General features: G+C 39.7%; 1 protein-coding gene across 4 annotated transcripts in view; it reads right to left on the minus strand.

Annotated features, from left to right (window-relative positions):
* Positions 1 to 23,323, minus strand: part of LRCH1 (leucine rich repeats and calponin homology domain containing 1) — a 191,299-nt gene that overhangs the window by 2,029 nt on the left and 165,947 nt on the right. For 2 of the 4 annotated variants that reach the window (XM_058548176.1, XM_058548179.1), the window contains 2 exons: positions 20,701 to 20,838; positions 15,923 to 16,000 (listed from right to left, as the gene is read on the minus strand). In XM_058548176.1, coding sequence (XP_058404159.1) covers positions 15,923 to 16,000; positions 20,701 to 20,838 — 216 coding nt within the window. Of the gene's footprint in view, positions 1 to 6,806; positions 7,105 to 15,922; positions 16,001 to 20,700; positions 20,839 to 23,323 lie in introns of those variants that run through there. The other 2 variants (XM_058548177.1, XM_058548178.1) reach the window with 2 other exon arrangements.

Genomic DNA, 23,323 nt, shown 5'->3' on the forward strand with positions numbered 1-23,323 from the left:
ACCAGATCTTCCTGCTCCCTCAGGGAAGGACTCTCCATAAAGTACCACAGATCCAGGCATTCTCCTCTTCAAAAGATCTTCTAAGGACACACCATGACATTTCCTGTAACCTCAAAATGTCAGTTGGTTCTACATTCTCACCATCTCACTATTCCCCATCCCTCCCACTTCCCTAACTTGTGGTAAATTCAGAATGTCTCCGACTCTGACTCCAAGCCTTAAGAAATGGCCACAATATAAGATATAATAGAAGATACATATTATAAGATAGCTGATTCTTTAAAGAGCAGTTTTAACCATTATTTCAAGTGGCTGCTGTGTATCAAAATAGATTATCTTGTCATCAATGGCATTTAAGGTTGGGCATGAAGTTTATGCTGCTTGACATCTGAGTAGCCAAATGTCAACCTGAAAAAGGATGAGAGGTTCTGTCTGAGTTGTGAGCCATGAGCCGTGCACTAGGCCAGGATGGACGGTGCTTCCTCCTTGTGCCACAGCCAGATGTCAGTGCTTATCTTTTCCTGACGCCATCTGCCACGGGCTTATGAAATCACCTGAATCGCGTTTCATTGCTAAGGCTGGTTCCATGGGGGCAGGGATGTGTTTTCCTCATTCCTATGGCTCCCGCAGCACCCAAGTCCACATCCAGCTTGGTAGGAAATTATAAACAACTACTAATTATGGTTAAGCTCCTGGTGCAAGGCATTATATGGGGAAAAAATAAATCTTCACTTTACACCATATGCCAAAATCAACTTGAAATGAATTTGAGTTAAATGTTAAAAAAACCCAAAACACCCTTCCCAATAAAATATGGATGAATATTTAACATTTTCTCTGATAAATGGATGGGGAAGGATTTTCTAAGCTAAAAAAATGATACAAAAAAATCACAAAGGAAAAGATAAAAACAATTGATTCCCTAAAAGTTTAAAGTTTCCACATGTCAAAAAACCCCAAATTAATTAAAAGATAAACAACAAACTGTAAAAAAGTATTTGCATCAAATTACAAACTGTTTTATATGACACATAAGCTCAACAAATCAGTGAGAGAAACACTAAGAGACCAATAGAACACTGGGCAGGGATTATGAATAGAAATTTAAAAAAGAGGGATTTGCCCAAGGCATTTTGAACAAAACATTTTGCTTCTCCATCTCAGTGTTTACTTATGTTGAGTCTCGAATGCTCCTGAAGTCTAGTACTAACATTTGCACAGAGCCTAATCTCTGTTAACAACACGGCTTTTATGGGGCTAGGTGTCCTATCCCGAGTCCTGCTTGAGATGTGACATGTCTCCATTACTGACTGCCCCAGTCCCATTGATGAGTGGTGGCTCCAGTGGTCTGCAGTTGAGGTTCCAAGCTAGAGGTCATGGTTGGGAAGGGCTGGGGCTCCAGCTAGATAGGGATGGGAAGGTATTGAGGCCTCAGCCTCCTGCTAACGGGATGTTTGGAGACGTCACACACTCAATTAGCTTCAGGTTATCCTTTCTCCCAGGCATTTCTCACCTTCCTGGTCTCCTCACTCCCAACCCAGGTGCAGAGTCCAAGATTCTCCTTTCCACTCTTATAGCTGGTGATGAGGAGTAAATACAAGACATAAAAAGTACCCCTTGCCTCCTTCCTGCCTTTATCTTTTCATTCAGACCTTCTGAGAAGCCCAAAGGTGCCCCCAGATTACACTGATGGGGCTGGAGGTATCTAAGAAGACTAGCATAAGACAATAAAAACCTTATAAAAACATGGTGCTTCTGGTTATCCCATCACGGGACTGGGATGAAGACTCTGAGGGGAATTACGACTTGAGACGCTGGTTGACAGGGTGAGCAAGGGGAGCCTGCCAGAAATGAGAAACGGGTATCGAGGTTGGCCAGAAGGCCATTTTCCATCACACTAGTCCTGTCACTGCATATCCCACGGGGGAGGGAAGCCCTGAACTGAGTTAGAAGTTGTGATGGGGAAGGAATTGCTGTAGGTTTATAGCTGGATGAGAAATGACAGAGAAGGGCCACCTCATTTTGTATATGATGGACTTAATGCAGAGATTGCTGTACATTTACAGTGACTTCAAATGCATTTAAATTTCATTGTTAGAGGATATTATTGGCTGTCATTGAGAATGTGGCAGTAGACTATTCTAGTACACTCATGAGCTCCTTTTGTTGTGTTTCTTTTTAAAGCACAGAGCAGGGTCTCTCTACAAAGTAATATCTTGCATAAAAATAATGCTTCTGATCCCTCTGGAGAACTCATGCTTTATGTTGCTTCTCTGATGGTGGAATCAATTATTCCCTGATATCCCCTCACCCACCCCTCTTCTGAGCCACAACAAACAAGGCTGGAAAAGGCAGGCAAGCAAGAAAGACTGAATTTGAACTTTGAAAGACTTCTGAGGGCCCTCCCGTATGTCTGGCACCATTGCCACAGATTTGTGTTGCTTATTTCATTACGATAACCCTGCAAAGTAGATATAATATCTCTATTTTACAGATGAGAAAACTGAGATGTAGAGAGTTTAAAGTCACACAGCTGGTAAGTACTGGAACCAGGATTTGAACATGTGTCTTGTCGTAGAGCTGGGGCTCCTTCCACGACATCATGCTGCTTCCCATAAATTCCCTGATCAACAAGCGAGTACGTTCCATCTGTGCCCAGGAGAGTCCTATCCACGTAAGTCCTACCAAATTTAACATCAGGTGGAAATCAGAGAACCCTCAACTTGGTGCAGCTCTGCCACTCAGCTCGTTCAGCTTCTTTTCGTAGAGAGGGACAGACATCTTGTCCTGGCAGGAAGCGCCTCGTGGCAGCAGGCAGATCACCATCACTGCCTGGTTCTCCTCTTTCTATAGTTTCTTATGCTCCTAAACAGTCACACGCCTACTTCCAGGCCAGCTGCTAGACAAAATGAAGTCATTCACGTTAGCACATTTCATTTTGTTCAGTCTGTTCCTAAAGTGTAAAGTCCCGGCACTAAATTGATTAATAAAAGTGTCTGCGTTATTTTAACGTAAGAGAGCTTCAAGTTCTTGCTCTGCCACCCGAGCGCTCTGGGGGCAGTTTCTACCAATGCAAAATAGAGACCATGTCAAACTCCTCCAGACTGAGAGGATTTCTTGTCACTCATTTGATTCTCACTTTCCAGCCATGCTACCTTCTAGTCCTTTTCTCTAGAACACTTCATTCCCCACACACATCTACCCCTTCTCTCACCTCCCTAACCTGTACCCACTTCGTATAAACATCATAGTTCCAAGAAGGCTTCACAGACCATCTACTCCTCATGGAAGGTCAGGCCCCCAGTCCACGTATTTTACAGAATCTTGGATCTGATCAACCACAGGTCCTTATCACACTGAATTCCTCTTTATTTGTCCACTAGATCCACTAGATCCACTAGATCAGGGGTCCAAAAACTACTGCCTGCAGGCCAATCCAGCCCATAGCCTGTTTTTGTGAATAAAGTTTTACTGGAACACAGCCACGCCCATTCATTTACGAACGGTCTATGGTTGCTTTCGCACTACAACAGCAGAGTTGAGTAGTCGCAACAGAGACTGTATGGCCCACAATCCTAAAATATTTACAATCTGGCACTTTACAGGAAAAGTTTGCCAACACTTGGTATAGAATGTAAGTTTCTGAAGACAGGGTCATGTGTCATGGTCACCTTTATATCTCCAAGGCCTACTATGGGGCCTTGCACAACGAGCGCTCATTCAGTATTTGAGGAATGAATGAATGAACATAGTATAAACAAAAACACACTGAAAAGCCAAGGAGTAGACCTTGATAGTATTAAAGAAGAAAAAAAGGGCACATTCTATATACCTAACTGATTGTTTACTGAGAACTAACTGCAAAATCTGAAGCCTAATTTTGACAACCTAATCTCCTGAAATAAAATCATATTAAAAAATTTTTCAGCTAATCCAAACCACTTCCAGTGTCTTGAAATTTTAATCCATCATCCATTACTTTTACCGTGCAGCTGAAACATCCTTTGTCCTTATGACTTCTTGTCCTTATGACAGGGACGAGCATGGATTTTAGAGATAACCCTAGGCACCATGCACTAAATTTAATTTCTTACTCACAAATAAATGACATCGAGATATCAAGTGCCTTTGTTTCTCTACTCTCATTGACGAAATTCCTACCCAGCTGTCTTACTTTTGAATTCTGTGGGGCCCCATTTTGTAAGTGTCTCTCCCTGAGGATAGTGAGCTGCATACGGACCACAAATCCATAAATAGAAGGAACTAACAGACATTAGTTAGTTGTCACATATTTTGGAAATCCTGACACTGAGTGGCAAGCTGCCACCAACTGGAAGAACTGGAGAAAGAGAACTTTCTATTTCAAATAGCTCTATTTCAAAAAAAAAAAAAAAGTAAACTTAGTTCTTCTTAATAAATACTGGAAGGAAGTACTGAGAAAAGGGTCTTTCTCGTGAGGGGAAGGAGATTTAGCATGCACATATAAATCACACAACTAAATCTCTGACCACCTCTCAGACGACAGCCAGGTCCACCAGGTACCCCCAGTCTCACTGCAATGGCTAATGGTTGCACTAGCATGTGAGTTGGTGTGTTGTGGGTACCTTGGGGAAGAACTAGGGAGAGGCTTAATATTCTGAGTAGAAACCAACAGTCTGATAATGGACAAGACAGTTCATTCAAAGTTTTGCCTAAGGGGCTAAATTAATTGTGTTCTGCTAGTTACCATACTACTTGATGAAAAAATACCATCCAACAGATCCCAAGAGGAGCAGCACATTAGGGTACAGATACATTAATGACATGAAAAATGAAAGTGCATCCAAAGAATACTTTGGATGCCAGAACTGAAACATGAACGTTGCTAGAGAATAATGTCAACACTGAAAATTAAATCTGATCTCACATAATTGTTCTACTCAGTTTTTATTGATAGAATTTTCTTTCAGGTGGTCACTCAGTAAGTCATCTCTCTTCTTCCTCCTTACCCCCCACAAAAAAGAGAATAAAACAAACAATGGTGACCATTAAAGGGAAGCCTCAATGCACCACAGAGCTGGATGGAAAGGCTGAGCATTACTGTGGGTATGCACAAATCAATGTATTGACGAGCCCATAAAAACTTGGAATAATCACCCAAAATGTGTTTATTAAGCAATTTATGGCTCCGGGTGCTCGTTTGACATTGTACAAAGGGATTTTATTGTGTTACAGATTCAGGAGTACAAGATAGCACCAAGGCAATCAGTACAGCTGCGGGTTATTTATACACAACCGAGGTTAATTAGAGAACTTCCACATACCCTGTATTTCACCAACCAACACAAAATCAGGAGAAAAATGCTCAGTTAACTCAAGATATTATCACGTAAAGAATGTTTCCTGTTTGAAAATCTGATCTGATTTAGCAACAAAGAATCTTTATAAATATACTCTTCTAACTAGGAGGGTTTTCCATATTCTCAAGTCCTCTAGATTCATGGAAATGTTCAGAAAAATAAAATTATCTTCTTAGTAGCCATCTGTGAAGATTATTTGCATCTCAGTAAACTAGAAATGTATCTTGAGGACGTTAACTCCATCATCTCCCCAACTCAAGAAACAAAATTTGCTAACGAGATGTAGACTGAAGCATAGAGGAAACTGACTTTATCTTGGAGCAGGGCCTTCTCATTTGGAAAAAGATATTCCAGAACCAGGAATATCTTGGCCTAGATAAGGTTCTAATGGTTTTTGCTTTTAATTACAAACTGATTACATTGCTCCAAAAGCAGATATAGTTAATGTATAATCCTTTAAGCTTATTTAAAAATAAAAGCTGCTTGCTAATGTCACTAGAAATCAAAGGTTACATGGAAATTTTGAGTCATTAAACTACATTCTTCTAAAATAAGAGAAATCTTATTATTGGCTCCTGCCATAGTAACCCAAGCGCCAGGACCAAGAATGTTCCATGACTCATGGCTTTATTTGAAAACGAATACAGTCAAATCCTCACATTCTGGACCTGCAGTTATGACGTGATGTAGCAAAAAAGCAAAACAAACCATTACATTATTTAAAAATAGAAATCCCTTCTGGAAAATGCTTTCCTAAGAGCCTCAGCGTAGACCTAACAAGGAGTAAGAAGTAAAAATACTATACGGAAAGTGGTGTGCAAGTGAATCCTCCAGGTGGCGCTCTAATAGAGACGGCCCTTCCTGCCCCAGCGCCCCGTCTGCACAGGTTTGTATCATGCAGCAGGGCAGAGGGGCTTGCTCAGGGTGGAAGTGGGCAGCAACCCTCCCTGGTGCCCTTCACGGCTCCCATTGTAGGAAGCGGAAGAATCCAACTTAATGGCCAGCAAAGCCGTCATTCTCAATATGGTATTTTTCATCTTGGTCCATAGTGGTATTATTAAAGCTTTTTGCAGACCAATTTGGGTCCAAAATGCTAGTTTTCTGTCTCCTCTGCAAGGAGGCCCCTCTACAGCTCAATTAGCCAGTCTTGAATTAGGATTCACTTAAATACTATCCCAAAGAAAAGATTTCCACATGCTAAATCCCCTCTGCTCCTGTTTGGTACCTTCCTCCACTTTACCCAAGGCAGCGAAGCTCACTGGGAGAGGAACTGCATAGCACTGCTGCTGGCACCATGTGGATGAAGAAGCATGAGGTGCTTCTTCAGTGACTCTTGTCACTGCTTTTCAGTCGGTGAGAGAAATTATTGAATGGGAACTAAAATTTATAAAGTTTGTGCTTCTTGAAAATGTGACTTGTAAATGTTCAGCTTCAAAACTTGAGAGAGTACTTTAGAGATGACAGGGATGGAAGTTTGCAAGGCAAAAGCTCAGATGGAGGAAGGACTCCATAAGGGATCAGGGTGACAGAGCAGAGTGCCTAGAAGCACATGCAGGCGTTATGCGGACAGAGCATTCCAGCGGTAAGTGATATAGATCAGCACTATAAAGAGAATATGGACAAGACAGAAGCTTATAAGGTCCCTGGAGCGGAGGGCAGAAGTTGGTTGTGGGGGTTTCTCCCTGAGTGCCAGCAGAGTGTCAACAGTCTTTCGAATATGACGAAAATCCAACCGCAAGATGTCATACGGAGAGCAGAGGTCAGCCTATTCCGAGGGCAGCCATCAGAATAGAAAGAGACAGTGCATACAATTAAAAATACACAGAGGAACAGCTAGAAAGAAGCACACATTTTTGGTTACTAGCAAATGGCAAGAGGTTACTCCTTATTAATGGTTTTCAAGCAGGTAAAACCCATTGCACCATCAAAGATTTTTTAATTCATTACAAAGGATAAGTAGCATACCCAATGTGTTTTATGCAAACAAGACAAAGAAATCTTTCACCCACAATCTCACTACTGAGGAATAGAATGTTCTGCAAGGTATATGTCACTCTGGCATTCAAACAGTTTTAATATTCAAGTGGTATCATGTGCTCACCAATGGCATTAGAACAAGAGCTTTTCATTTGGGACATTTAGGTGTTAACTTACTAAAGGAAAAAACATAAACTTTAAAGTTTAATCCCCACCTTTCCTCACCATTCTCTTAATGCATTTTTTACCCTGGTCTATGAAGACTGAATATGAAGTATTTCTCTCTGAAAGGTATTACATACACCTAATTGATTTTCCTTTTAGGGTTACTGATACACTCTGGGGAATGTTCTGATTATGTCCCTACATGTGTCAAAAAGTACATTAAATTTCACATTTTTGCAACTACATATAAACCAAAAGTCTAGAGGAGACTTCTCAGACGTGCAGTTAGAATAAAAGTATATCCCACATAGAGTTATCATGTCAATTTCTTCACTGCTAAACAGGTATGGTTGGGGGGCACGGGCCTCCATGTTTCGGCTACTTGACAATTACCATGTAAGGAGGCAGAATTCCTACTTTATCAACTAAATGCAAAAATAAGATGCTATGTCTTCCAAGTTGACCCCTGGATGCCTATCGCTGTCAGGAAGCAAACGGTTTTCTGATACACTGAATTCCTGAACCAGAAAGGACCACAGTTTGAAATGAATAGTGGTTATAATTGATATGTCAGTATGAAAGAAAAGTTGTGGCTTTGTTCCTAAATGAAACAAGGATTGAAAATATTTGTGATATATTGCATAAATGCAGCTTTATTTCCAAATTAGGCAAAGCATTTAAAATATATATGTAATATATATTTTATAACATACTTTGCTACAATATTGCCCTTTGTTTGAGCCTCACTGCTAAGCAGATGCAAATCACAGAGCAACTGGAAGATGATTCTAAGACTGAGACTTGGGCTTGTTTGTACCCCCTGAAGTTAGCTTGAAGTCCTCGGGTAAGTAGAAATGCTACAACGTCAAGCGGGTTGAATAAGATTAAAAACATTCTAATCTCATTTTAATTTATGGAGGTAGAGATACTCTTAACAAAAGATTTTTAAAAGATATTAATAAATCATGTTACATCTATTCAGATCATGCATCTTCTCTCACTGGATTTGGAGCAACAAAGCTACCCCTCTTTCCCAAGAATTCAAACAGTTACAGATAGATTGGATTTCACTGGGAGAGAGATGCTGGTCAAGGATTAACAGATGGGGAAACATCTAAGCGAAAAGAGGTTTTCTATTGCAATAAGAATTTCCTATTGCAATGCTGTACTTAACCAGCGAAATGCGAGCAAAGCAGACGTAAGACAGAAGGCATCCACAAACTCAAATGTGATTTTCACAAAAGTGGTATTTCCTTGTTAAAAGCAAATCATTCTATCTCCAGTATATATTTCAATACATTTCCCAGAACCCTATGCAAAATGTCTGGTCTGCTCCCCAGCAACTCCATCAAAGAACGCGGGTCAGATGGTCTTTGCAGTTTTCAGTGTACTAATTCAGTAGTGCACTTCTCACGGAAGTGAGCAACAAAGAACATTCTTCTCATCCTAGAAATCATTTCACGATGCCACAGATTCTGGGCTTAATTCAATTAAAGTGGATAGGGCCTAGATGCACAGTCCATGGTGGCTGGTTTAAATTAAATTACAATTCTAAAGAAGAAGGCATGGGTCTAAGATTGTCTGGTAGGCAAAAATCTGAATCACCATAATGTGTACAGCATGGGCTGCTGTGGCCTCTGAGAACTGCTCTCTGATTCTACCCCATGTCACCAGCCCACGGCCTCACATCAGCCCCTGCAAGGATGCCACAATGGGAACCAAGGCAGAAATCGCTAAGGGAAGCTGAGAGCTTTCTGACCCTGTGCTTTCCAAAGTTGAGTCTTAATGAGAGGGACTTAGAAATTACACTTAATTTTTTCTTAAAATTAAAATAGGAAAATACTCAAAAGGAAGGAAATTTAAAGAGGCAAAATTTCACCATGTACTTACAGAGCATTAGTAATTATCGCAAGGCATTTGAAAAACATAGTTAATACGCTGCGAGCCCCCAGAGGCAAGTGCAGATGCTATTTCCCATAACAGTGAACAGAAATCCAGATCGCCAGAGGTTAACTGATTCTCTTAGCATCAACACAAGAGTCTGTGACCGAGGTTACTATTAAAGATTGGCTCAGGGTCCACAAACATGACAAACAGAAACGTATGCAGATCTGGCAAAAGGTCTAATTTATAGGTATTCTGAGCGTAACAGACTAAATTATAAGAAATTTAGAACATATTCAATGTATTTAAATATAATTTTAATTTTGAAAGTCAATATGCTTACAAAGTATTTTTTTAATCTAAAATATCATAGCATAGGAATGTTGATGGTCATTCTGAAAATTTAAAGCCCTACTTGACAAGGTGTAATGTGGCGGAGAGTGGAGGGAAGTAGGTAAGGGTTTCCAGAGTTTTCTCCAAATATATGAAAACTATCGCCAATTTGATGGACTCGGCGAGTAACTTTAATATTGGTAAGCTCATTTATCTAGAAATGTAATTTAAAACTTTTTGAAGATGCTGCTTCTAAAATGTTTATTCCCAACCATGCACATATGAAAGGCTATCAGACCGTTACCAGAGGTGACTCTGCCACCAGGAGACACATGGTGGGAAAGGATTCTTATATGAATGGTAAACACCTACTATCTATTAGAGATGTGACTGATTTTCCAAGCTAGAGACTGGCTCTTTCTAATAAATTATGAATTTAAAAATTGATGTTAATAAAATAATAAATGTGTCAGTCTGTGCCTCTGGTTATTCAACCTCAGAATTAACCAACGTAAGTGGAAAATTAAAATAAATTTTGTAATAAGAATCTCACCCCTCCAAAAAAGTGTTTATTAGTTATGATTTAAATTGATACTGAAGTCATTGATTTGGGAAAGAAAAAGAGGCATAAGTCTCAAAGAGGAGAAAGAACTCATTTCTTCTATTCTCAAGAATAAAAAAACAACAACAACATAGCTTAAACTTATAGACTGTCTTTCAATAAAAAAAACTCAGATCAGTGACATATGTATAATTTCCTAAACCCTCACAACGGGTGTGAAGTAGGAGTTATTACTATTACTTTCAAATATAATATCTCATTATAAAAGATGAAAAAATGAAAATATAAAAGGTACTGAGAAGAAGACTCAGCCATAATTCCACTTATCTCAACACAATCGTTGTCAACATCTGAATGTCATTTAGGGTTTTATTTTTAACACCATTTGGCTGATGCAGGAGCTGAGGGACACCCAGCAACCTGTCCTAATGGACATAGAATGAAAACCTTCCACCTCCTACAGCCCTGCAAGGACCCCCCGGCCTCTGTGCTGTCCAGGGAGGCAGGAAGTGGCCCAGGACGGCCAAGATGTCTACCATTGTCGATGCAGATGCTGCCCTTAGTCCTCTTCTCTATTTCTTCTCTGGAGACAGTAATGAATATGAAGGGCTGGGCAGCTGGAAAACAAAGTGCATTTCCAGTCTAAGTTCCCTCCTCATCTAAGGAGGGCAAGTCTATTAAAGTAAGAACCTTGCTCCTGGGGCTGGCCCCGTGGCTTAGCAGTTAAGCGCGCGCTCTCCGATGCTGGTGGCCTGGGTTCGGATCCCGGGCGCGCACCGACGCACCACTTCTCCTGCCATGCTGAGGCCGCGTCCCACATACAGCAACTGGGAGGATGTGCAGCTATGACATACAACTATCTACTGGGGCTTTGGGGGGAAAATAAATAAATAAATCTTTAAAAAAAAAAAAAAAAAAGAACCTTGCTCCTTACAGAGGTCTGAGGCCAAAGCTACTTGTTTAAAATCGAGTAGAAAAATTTCCCTGGTAAACCAAATAAATGTCTATTTTCTAATACTTTTGATGTTTTATAAATCAGAGAGTTCTCTCGACCTGAGACAATACTACTACTAAGAGCCCTAAAATAGCCCTAAATTTGGATCAATTTGGAAACCCCCAATCGCCAAACATGAATCCTCTATATCGAGGTCAGAGGCCAGGAATGGCAAAGCTGACTCAGAGAAGGCAAAGGCAGCCTCAGTATGTCCATAAATAGCCTCCTGACCTGCAGGCTTAACTGGAGTCAGATTCTTGGGTGAAACAAAAGCTGTATCCTGAAGAGTTTGGAAGCCCACCAAGGGTAGGCCTGTCTTCAAGATCAAGTTGATGCTTGCACCAGAGGTCACAGACCACTTCAGATTCTGACCAGCAGCATCAACACCACAAGGGGCTGTGGGATGGTGCCAATCACCCAATCCCCAGATTTTCCAGGGTGCATGACCCTGTGCAGCTGATGAGGGGGAGGCAGTTACGGAGCCGCATGACGTAACTGAGCTTTCACGGACGATTAGAGCCCAAGGGAACCTTAGGGGCCCAGTGGTTTCCAAACTGTGTTTAGCAATAGAACACTTTTTCCTCTCAAGGAAATCTTAGCTGGAAATCTCTATGCCACAGGCAAAAGAGAAACTGCTCTGGCTGAAGCCAGGGGGGTGGGAGTGATCTGTAGCCTCCCCACTTGGCTTTCTCTTGCCTCCTGTGCAGGCCATTGGAAAGAATCAAGGGCTTGGAGACTGTGGCTTAAATCCACTGCTTAAGTCCACCACCCGCAGTTTGCAGAGCAGGGAACTCAGTCACAGAGAGCCTACGTGTGTGCTGGAAAGAGGGTGGGCTCTTGATGTGGACAGACCTGGGTTCCAACGTCAGCTCTGCTGCTTACCAGCTGTGACTAGAAGCTTAGGAAATTATTGAAGCTCTCTGGACCTCAGCTTCCTCCTAGTATGGTAATAAAATACTTACCTCCAATCCTCAAGTGAGCACTGGAGATGATGCATGTGTAAGAAGTTCTCAGTAAATGGTTATCGGCTCCTAGTTTTAAGGGGCTTGCCTCGGGGCACATAACTAGTTAACAGCACAGATGGGGCTAATTCACCCCAAACCTCATGCATTCCCTCACTCTGCTCACACTCTTCACTCACTCTCACTCTGCTTCCAGGTGATGTTCACTCAATTTGTGTCCCTTTAGTTGGGGAATTGGCTCCAAACAGAAAACCAAAACCAAAACCAAAAACCCAAAGCACTTGAAATGGGCAGCAGAAAGGGAAGTGACCTGTATTGAAATAACTATCTGAAGAAACATTATCCCCTACACCGAGAAAGAAACTTGCCAGCGAGTGCCATTTCTGGTTTGTTTTTAAGGATTTTTCTTTGGCATTCTCATTAGCAAATCTCTACCTCATACCAGAATCCCTCACAATTGATGCCAAATAGGCCTGCCGTCACTCTAACAGAATTTCTCCAGAACTCCATCAGCAACTTCTTTCTGTGACGTCATCTCTTTTCTATCAGTTGTGTCTACTGTTCCAAATGCTGTCTATTCCCCCGGACTAAGATCCAAGGGCATGGATCCAGTCTTATCCAAATGTCACAATAACAGACAGAGGTCTAGAGTTACATTACCTGTCTACTACATACTCCCACCTTCTGCAAATAAACTGGGCTGCTTCCACTGTCGGCAATTCTGAATGCAGCCAGTTCGAAGAAGCCACCTTTATAGGTAAGCCACACCAGAACCACTCTATAAAGCACATAATAAAATGCTTCATGAACCTTGACCAAACCTGGGATTGTGTCCAGGGGTACTTCTAAAGAAAATATAATAAACTATAACAACTGGAACAATTTTTAAATTGCTTCCATCCCATCGTATTACTTTAATGTAATAATTTAACTAAATCTGTTCAGCAACCACATTCCACCCTTAGGAACCTGATAAAATTATATAAGCTACCAACTCTGACTTTGGCTTGTAGTTTCAAACTGTGATTCTATTACAAAGGACAACAAACTTAAGCTTAGAGCACAGCTGTGACTTTTCAGTCTCTACAGGATGATTTATCATTGTCAATTAGATATTTAGCTTAAAAAATACAGACTTCAAGACCTCTGTGACTTATGATTGTGTGTATCTAGATAAGTTATGGCTGGAGAAGAAAGCAGGAAAAGTTTGCAAATTAGGAGGAATTAACTATGTTTGTCACTGGGAAATCAATGAATATCTTGGTACTCAAATATTAAGTTTGATGCAAATAAGAAAATGTAATCTTACAAGTTCTCTGTCATTAGGTACCAGTCTTTTAAAATGTCTGATTGCAAGTGCAGAATTTCTACAACTAGATTTGTGATATAACTATCTTTTTAGTGGAAATCATCAACTGTAGTGTGCCACATATACACCCAAAACATCAACCCTCTTCACTAGTGAAAGAAGTCTATCTATCTAAGTGAGGGGGAGTCATTTCACCCCTCCCCGCAACTTACTACCATATTCTTAGATGAAAATATTTCCTCATTTCCAATAACTTATTCCCTGCATTTTGTGAGGTGAAAGCATGTTCCTTCAAGTGTACAGGAAGATCTGCCAATTGCCGTCCAACTGGCAATTTCTGGTTTACCACTAGAATATTCCTTCCTTCCTTTAACTTATCTTATTAAAGAAGTTCAACAGCTACCTATCCAACAGAATTCTTCTAGCAGCAATGAACTTAATGTAACTCTAGTCACCAGTAAAATGCCACTGGGTTACCTATCAAGATGGATATAGATGTATACACACACACGCGTGCGCATACACACACGCACATATACACAACGCAAAACTGAAAATTACCTCAGATCTTAAAAATAATTTCAAAAATAGCCAAAGTGATAAAATTCTTACCAAGCATAGTTAAGTGGGACATTGGCAAAAAAGGTCATTTACTCCCTGTCATTCAACCTCCTCAAGAATTATGAGTTGCCTATTAGTGCTAAGGGCATAATTCAGAAATCATGGTAAAATTTTCTCTGCATTTTTATGGTAATTTAATTTCCTTTTCCTCACTTTAAAAGGAAATTATAATTACCAATCTTTACTCACAATAAATGGTGAAGGGCATTTACATTTCATTTTGTATCCCTGTAAGCCAAAAAACTTGGATGAGTTTAAAAATATCACAGGGGATTAGTTCATAACTCATCAGTGCTTTCTAGTACAGACATGAATAATTTATCATCTGAAACTTGGTATGATAGTTTTGACTCACACATGGGAAATCTTATTAGCCCATGACAGAATCAAATCATTAAAAAAGCTTTGTGTATAAGAATTTTCACAAACGTGTGAAGCCAAGAATGTATATGCAATATTAAAATGTACACATACAATACAGACACACAGATTAACATTGTTGAAAAACATTTAGATTGATCACAAAGACATTCAGTCCATATATAAAGATTACACTCTTTTAAAAAATGAAGTTGTATGCTTCTTTTTATTGATACAGCTCTGACTTAAAGATGCTTTAATAATTCTCTCCTTTTCCTCAAATAAGATTAGAAGCCTACCACTAACCCTTGCCTTCAAACCTCCCAAGCTAAAAAATAGGGAGAGAAGGAAAGAAGGAGGAAGGAGGACAGAAGGAGGGATGGAGGAAAGAAAGGAAAGAGAAGAGGGAGGGAGGGGAAAAAGCTTTTCTCAATTCCAATAACTAACTCCTATCACTGAGTAGAATTACATTGAAACATAATACCTTTACAGACTCAAAAATAGCATCTCATGATACAGTCTGTAGTTACTATATCCCTGGAACATTAGAAAAGACAGAAGAAAACTATAAGAATAGAATTTCTGTCCATTTCCATTTATCACATTGATGATAAACTTCTCAACTTACCCCCCAATTTTGAGTGGATTGGCTTTTGTCTCCTGAAGAAATAATTTTATGTTGCTAATAGCAAAGTCTTTAAAAGCCCCAAACCAGCCACCTGGCTGAGGCTGGGGCTTAGCTTGGGAGAAAGAAAAAGTAGCAAACTATAGTTGAGCTGGCTACAGGGAACTGACAAATAGGTCTACAGTGGACTAAAGGGGAAAATGTAAAAGCAAATAGTTAACAAACCATAAAGCAACATACAAATATTGTTATTATTAATGATGATGAATGATAATAATAACAATAATTACAATATTTTCAATGTTGATTATTTTGATCCACAAACCCAAAACGCAACTACAGGCCATGAAAATCAACAAATTAGTAGTCAACTACAGGTCTGCTTTGCTTAAGAGCTTTGGCTAAAGAAAACCATCAGCTCCAAAATTCTACCCTGTGGAACCCAAAAGAAGGCTCACTGAAGCCTCAGCAATTTCTGCTCTTGGAGTAGAGAATCAAACTGATTAAATTTTTTTTTTCAAGTTTGAAATTTCATATTTATTTCAAAACCCTAAAGAAATTATATTCCCTTTTTCCTCAGAATTGAACATACTGCTTTAAGCCACTTTTATTTCACTGCAATAGAGCAATTTAAACTAAAATTTTATATAACTTATTCAATATATTCCTCAAGAAAGACTGAGACTAAAAAGGATGTACAAAGCTGTACATCTATTTAGTGAGTTCAAACACATATATTAAATAAAATATTTACTAAAAAACATCATCATTGGGACTAAGTTTGATGTTACCTGTGGTACTCCTAATTTTCGGCATGCTTCCAAAAAATTTTCCACATTTCTTCTGCATTTGGCCATGCTAAGTTTGGGCTATAAATGCAAATACACAGAAATAATGAATTATTAAAAGAGAAATAACTTCAATAACAGGTTAAATTCTAAACTTGCTAAATGGCACAAGTAATACATTTTATTGGAGAAGAAAAACACATAAGCAAATAGAAGACAATAAAAACTTATCCAGAAACATCCACCTAGAGATAAGAACTATTAATAGTTTGCATTATATTTTTCCAAACATCATTTGTTCATGTGTGTGTGTATACAAAGATATACATATGTATGCATTTACATAGATATGTGTATATTTGCAGAATTTCTGCATGTGTATATGCATGTATATATGTATCAATGTACATATGCGTATGTACGCATATGCAAAATTTTCTGCATATGTATGTGTCTGTATATATATATTTCTGTATACATGCACACACATATACATACATACAATTTTTATGAGATCGCACTCTTGTGTAACCTACTTTAGTTCACCTAAAAATACACCATAAGCATCATCTTTTCCCATCAACAAATGTATTTCTATATGAAGGGTTAAACTCACCAGGCAAATTAATCTCCTTCCCGCCAAAGCAACAGGTTTAATTAGAAAGAGACAACATTGAGGTAAACGATACTCAAAATGGCAGGACTTAACAAGAGCCTCTCACAATTGAGCTGGTCCTGGCTAGGTGACCTCTAAGGGTTACGATGGATAACAGGTAGCTCTGATTCACATATTTTAATATTTACATGGTAAGTTTTAAAAGCTTTGCTGCTAAATTTCAATATTTCAGTATAAGTTCTTTTAAAAAGGGAAGCAGGAAGCATGACTGACTCCAACAGTCTAGGTGTAAGAACAATGTCTCATAAAGACTGACCTTACCCTGTTAATGGGAGTGAAGGACCCTTACTCCATCTTATAGGGGCCCACACCAATCACCATAAAAATCTAAATTTGCACAGTATTTATTAAAAAAAGGGACTTTTGCCTCCCCCTAGCCCCACTCAATGCAAAAAAAGAAAGAAACCCTGCTGATACAGAACAATTTAATTTAGAAGCTAAACAAATATTCTCCATGTTGGCTAGAGTGGAGGTGGTGCCCCTCACCATAAGGCCTGCAAAGATGGGGCCAGAAGCTACTTAGGTGGTTTTGCCCAACCCCTGGCATGTCTCAGGACAAGACCACTGCATTAAGCCTCATGCAAAGGGAAGGAACACTCATGGGTAATGTGACATGGGCATAATAGAAGAATTGGTCCTGGCCTAGCAGACGGGGCACCAAGAGGCATTTCTTCATATTGAGACCCTAACATTTGTCTCTCTGATCCTCTAGGCCATTATCTTTCTTCATCTACTTATGATTTAGGGGGGGGTCTGTTCTGAAATTCCAAAGATGCCCAACACCATTCAAAATATTTAGGGCAGCCCAGTCAAGTCCATGTGTTCAAGCTACATAAAGAAAATTTCCCATCTCTGGAAGTGAGGGGGGGCCCATTCTAAGATTGTTGCCTACTCTGCGAGTTAGAAAAGTACAAATACAATGATTTGACATAATACAAATACAAGGAGGGCGAAAGGGCTAATTTGGCACGTGTGTGGTGATGGGTTGTAATTGGTATTTGAGCGGTGAACATGATGTAGTCTATGCAGAAATAGAAGTATAACGATGTACACCTGAAATTTATACAATGTTAGAAACCAATGTTACTGCAATAAACAAAAATAAAAAAAATAAAAAAAAATACAAATACAATGATTTGATCCAACCTCACCACTGGTCAAAGAATCAAAAATTACACAAATTATACCAACTGGGATGCCAATGTTTAGCTTACTAAATTTTTTTGTCAAAGACTGAGGAAATCCATCTTAAGAGACTGTCTCTTAGCATATTGACAATGATAGTGATTCTGTTTATCACTATAGTCCCTCAGCTTGGCATAAAAAATGGACAACGTCAGTTTCATGAACGAAAAGTTAGAATGCTTAACGGTGGCAATAACCCAGGCAGAAAAGGCACTCTTATCCACTGCTGACGGTGCAGAGACGATTGCGTTTATTGAGTGCTTACTATGCGTCAGATACTCTACTTGGTGCTAAGGATACACCTGTGGAATCGAAAGACACAATCCTCATGGTCACTCGGCTCTAGTCTAGTTGGAAACGTTGACAAGTTAAAGGAGATTATAGTATAATATGGTATAGGTCTTAGTTGTGGGGAGGTTGCTATAGGAGCAAAAAAAAAAAGGAAAAAAATCCAACCAGTCCTAAGAATGGCTTGCCGCCTATAAACACTGAAATAGAGGAGAAATGGGAGCTAGCAACGCTGCAGGTGAGCAGATGTGGAGCAGGGTGGGAACAGCCCTCTAGTGTAGCGAGAGCAGCCTGTGCAGACACTGGGGCAGAGAGTGACGGCACAGAGCAGAGACGGGATCAGGTTCTATGGCTACCGTGTGGCTGGGCCTGGTCACAGGGGGCTTCAGGATGCTCACTGAAGAATTTTTGAGAAGTGGGCATTTAGAAACAGCCTGCATTTCTAAAAAGGAAAACTACAACATAATGACATAAGCAAAATGTTAAAATTATTAAAATGGACATCTATGAAGAATTTTAATGACATGGAGAAATATTTATTTAGGTTTTGATAATAAATTTTAAAAACTACTAAATCATGTATATGAGATGCTGAGAACTCAAAAACAACTGAAATGTAGAAAGAACGCTAGTAGTACAGAAGACAAATGTTAGTGATTGTCTTTGGGTGGTGGAGCAAAGGATGATTTATTTTTCTTCTGCATTTCTCTATTTTCTCCAATCAGGCATTATTTCCCATTATATTTTCAATTAAAAAAATTTTATTTAGGGCCAGCCCCAGTGGCCTAGTGGTCAAGTCCGGTGTGCTCCACTTCTGCGGCCTGGGTTCAGTTCCCGAGCATGGACCTGCACCACTTGTCTGTCAGTGGCCATGCTGTGGCCGTGACCCACATACAAAAAGAGGAAGACTGGCAGCAGACGTTAGCTGAGGCCAAATCTTCCTCAGCAAAAAAAAAAAATTTCTTTAAAATAGAAAAAAGGTGACAACCAAAGGATCTCTAAAATTATGTACCATTTTCCCTGAAGTATTAATAAAATATACAAAAGTGTACAGATATGCGATTCAGTGTCCTCTTATACCTTGTAAAATGATAATTGTATATTCACATTGGAGGCTAAGGAGTCATGGTTTCTCTCTCATAATTTGGGAAAAATTATTAAATGAGAATTTGGCACATGGCTCAGACAACTTTATAGCAGTGTGGATCCCAGTGATAATTGGGATCCCATTTATAATTAAATACTGGAAAGTTTCACATTTGGTTATAGGACAGAATTTAGTGCTCAAACTAAGGCAGCTACAGGCAGATTTGAAAGAGATGACAAATTGATCTTTTTTCCCCCATGTTCTCTGAGGCAAAAAACTGGTCAAACTTTTCAAAGGAAAAATATGTTCAACAGTACAGACAAGAAACTGACAGTTGACATGGGATCATCAGCTAATTTTTCCTGCTGCCAAGAGAAAAGAAATCAGAACAAATGATGTCACGGTGAGGCGTTCCTAGGGGACGAGGGAGGGTGCAGAGCGGCTTCACTCAACACACTCGTTATGGGATATTTATGAGCATTGTACCTTGAGATTAGGGGCTCTGGATTTTGAAAATCCACTCTATAAACGAATGATAATAATGGCTTACATTCATGTGTCTATCATATGTGGTACCTTATTTCATCTCCACAAGCACATTTCCGTGATAGAGAAGAGCAAATCAAATTAAAGAGAGGTTAAATAATTTGCCCAAAGTCCGATGGCTTATAGGTAAATCTGGGATTTGAATCCAAAACCTACATTCTTAGCCCCTAAACTCTTCTGCCTCTCCTACAAACAGCAAATAGTGTGGAGAGAAATTCTTTCTTCTGTACTTGTCTGAACCCTACATAGGCTTCAAAGACAAGCTTATCCCTGATTCCCCACCCTCATCTGAATGACCATAAAACTGACTCTGTGGCTCTCTTCTGGATGGTAACATGCTCCGTGATACACAGGAAGAGGATCACACGTGCCGGCTTATCTCTCACCACAGGGCAGACGAGGATTTTTAGGGCATTGATGGCATCTCTCTCATCTCCACGTTTCCCATTGTTCCCCCAGTACCGCCAGCGTACCCTTGAGTAGAGCGAGTGATCAAGGAATTGTTGAATTAATGACTGGCTGACCAACCTTTGGCTTGACAGCTTATTAATGATATTTTACAACTTTTCAGAGGTATCCTAAAATCCCCAATGATTAATAAAGGAAAGAGATTCCATTTAGAAGGGACGCTACCAATCAAAAAAAGCTTTCCAAAAAGACTTCTCATTGTTTAAATAACCCCTTGTGAGAAATGAATCTTTATGTCTCTACAGTCTTACAGTTAGCACTCCAACCAGTAATTTTTTAATATGATTTGCTCTATATTTGAAATAAATTCTTTTCTGGTCATTTATATATTTATTTAAAATAGTCTCCCTTTTTCAGTGAAAATGTTGCTTCATTCAGACCTGTTCCTTTTCTGCTCTTCTAGGTGTTTGGGGCCAAACAGAGAGGATTTGAGTGGGGTCCTGGTGATCCCACTGGCATCTTTAACCAGCAACACTGTACAAAAGAGCTTGTTTTATGTAAGCTAGTTTCCCTTTACATGGCATTACTTACAACTGCTGGTGAGGGGACATGGATGCTTGCAACGGATCGAGGGCGGATGTGATTGACCAGATGGCAGAGAACGACGCCATCCATGAGCGCAGCTCCCAGGTCTTCGTGCAGGCTCACCTTGAGTCTCATCTCGATGCTCTGTTGGAGAAATCAGAAGGAAGCCAGCAGCTGTCAGGCAACTGAGGGTAAAATACAGTTACGGGTATCTATGAATTGAGACATTCATTTTGTTATGGGGGAGAAGGGTAAGAACACCTGGGAAACACTGACATTATTTAAACCATTTTAAAAGACATTAAAGTAAAAATCCCTATGTAAAAAAACAAATTCAGTTGTGTCTAAAATTTTTAATTAGTTGAATGAAAGGAATAATGGAACCACTTCTTGAGTTCGATGTTGCCTCAGCCTTGGCTATGAAAATAGAAAAACAGAACGAGTTCATCAGTAAAAAACAAATCCTAACTGGTTCAGACAGGCTACAAGGGTCAGAAGAGGGATTAAGGGATGTTTTTCTCTTAGACTATGTTTTAGTTGAGAAATTAATTTTTCTTTCTTTTCAAAACATTAAACTTTTTATTTTGAGATAATTATAGATTCATATGCAGTTATAAGGAATAATACAGAGAGATCCCATGTACCCTTTACCCAGTTTCCCCCAAAGGTAACAACTTGCAAAAGTACACTACAATATCACAACCAGGATGCTGATGCTGATAGTCAAGATGCAGAGCATCTCCATCACGGCAAGGATTCCTCCTGTGGCCCTTTTATGGCCACGCCCATTTCACTCCCTCCCCCAAGCACCTTTTCAGCCCTGCTCTCTGTCTCCTTTCCTTCCAGAACTCCCAGGACATGAACATTCATCACTTGTTATCCTCCAACGGGTCCCGGAGGCTCTGTCCATTTATTTTCAGTCTGTTTTCTCTCTGTTGTTCAGATTAGGTCATTTCTATTGTTCTTTCTTCCACGTCATTGATTCTTTCCTTTGTCACCACCATTCTGCTATTGAGCCCATCCACTTTTTATATGGGCTTTTTATTTTGAATAATGTATTTTTCAGCTCTAAATTTCCATTTGGTTCTTTATGTCTCCTATTTCTTTGCTAAGATTTTCCATTTCTTTGCTGAGGTGCTCTATTTTTTCCTTTGTTTCAGTCACATTTGTAATTGCTCACTGAAGCATTTTTATCATGAATGCTTTAAAATCTTTGTCAGATAATCCTAACATCACTGCCACATCAGTGTTACCATCTGTTGATTCCCTTTCTGAGTTCCGTTTGAGATCTTCTGGCTCTTGGGAGGACGAGTGATTTAGGGTTGAAACCTGGACATTTCTGGCGTAATGTTGAGACTCTGGATTCTATTTAAACCTTCTGTTTTAGCTGGCTTTTTTGGATACTGTTCTGGTAGGGAAAGGGGGGTTTCCACCTTGTTACTGCTGGGTGTATACAGAAGTCTAGGTTTCCCACTTGGTCTCAGCTGACTTGTGAGGTGGGGTGGTTCTTACTGCTGGGTGGGGGTGAAAATCCAGGCTCCCCATGTGATCTCCACTGATGCCATGGGAGGAAGCAGGCTCATTCCCAGTTGTGGAGATGAAATTCCCAGCTCCTGTCCTGGCCTTCTCTAATACCACCCTAGTAAGGGTGGAAGTCTAGCCTTCAACCCAGTCTCTGCTGGCATGGATAAAGTTGAGGCCACAACTTTTTTCGTGGTGTTTAGCTGGAGTAGAACATTTATTGTCTAAAAGTCTTCTGTCACTAGGCTGCCCCTTTCCTTGTCCTCTGATGAAAGAAAGCAAGCTTTTGTTGGGTTTTTTTTTTTTTTTTTTTAATTTGTGCCCAATAACATTTCTGAATTTCTGGCTACTTCAGCTCCAAATCTGAAAAAACATGAAGCAAAAAAGAAATCCCAGGGAACTTACCCCCGTGTCATTCCTAGTCCCTAGAAAGTCCCTAGCTTGTCTACCTTCTTCTCTTCACCTTTCAGAGTGTTCTTTATTTTATACACAATGTCTGGGAGTTTTAGTTGTACTTAGTAGGAGAAATAGGGAAAAGTACCTATACTCCATCTTCTCAGAAGCAGAAGTAGAGAAATCAATTTTTAAAACTTCAAATACAAGTTTCTGCTTTACAACAGAAGCTCCTTTTAAATGGATAATAGCCTAAGAAAGAATGATTTAATTAGGAGATTTGCAATAAATGAAGCACTTGAAAATCAGGGCATATAACAGTGTTATGTAATTCTCTTTCAGAGCTTTCCTATGTCTAGATACCTCATTTTTTCCTAAGTACTCTTTCAGTCTCTAATTTTACATCACTAAATTAAAACATAAGGGATCAATATGACCTAGGATTTAAGACAAAACTGTATCACTCTTTGAGAGGTATACTCAGCTTCTGATCTTATTTTCACCTATCTCTGAAAGTTCACCTCCCAAGTTTACAGCACGTCCAATACTCTAGGCAAATAACAGAGGTCTGACTTTCCCCATGTGACTGTTGAATCAACAACGTGGCTTAAAGTGGTGACGAGAGGCTTTTGAGGTTTTAGGTCTTTCCTCCTGACAACCTGCTAAACCATATATACAGTATCATCTGCAACAATGAAGATACTGACCTACCTTA

Source organism: Diceros bicornis, chromosome 9 (genome assembly GCF_020826845.1).
Source record: "Diceros bicornis minor isolate mBicDic1 chromosome 9, mDicBic1.mat.cur, whole genome shotgun sequence".
In the NCBI taxonomy this organism is placed as follows: domain Eukaryota; kingdom Metazoa; phylum Chordata; class Mammalia; order Perissodactyla; family Rhinocerotidae; genus Diceros; species Diceros bicornis.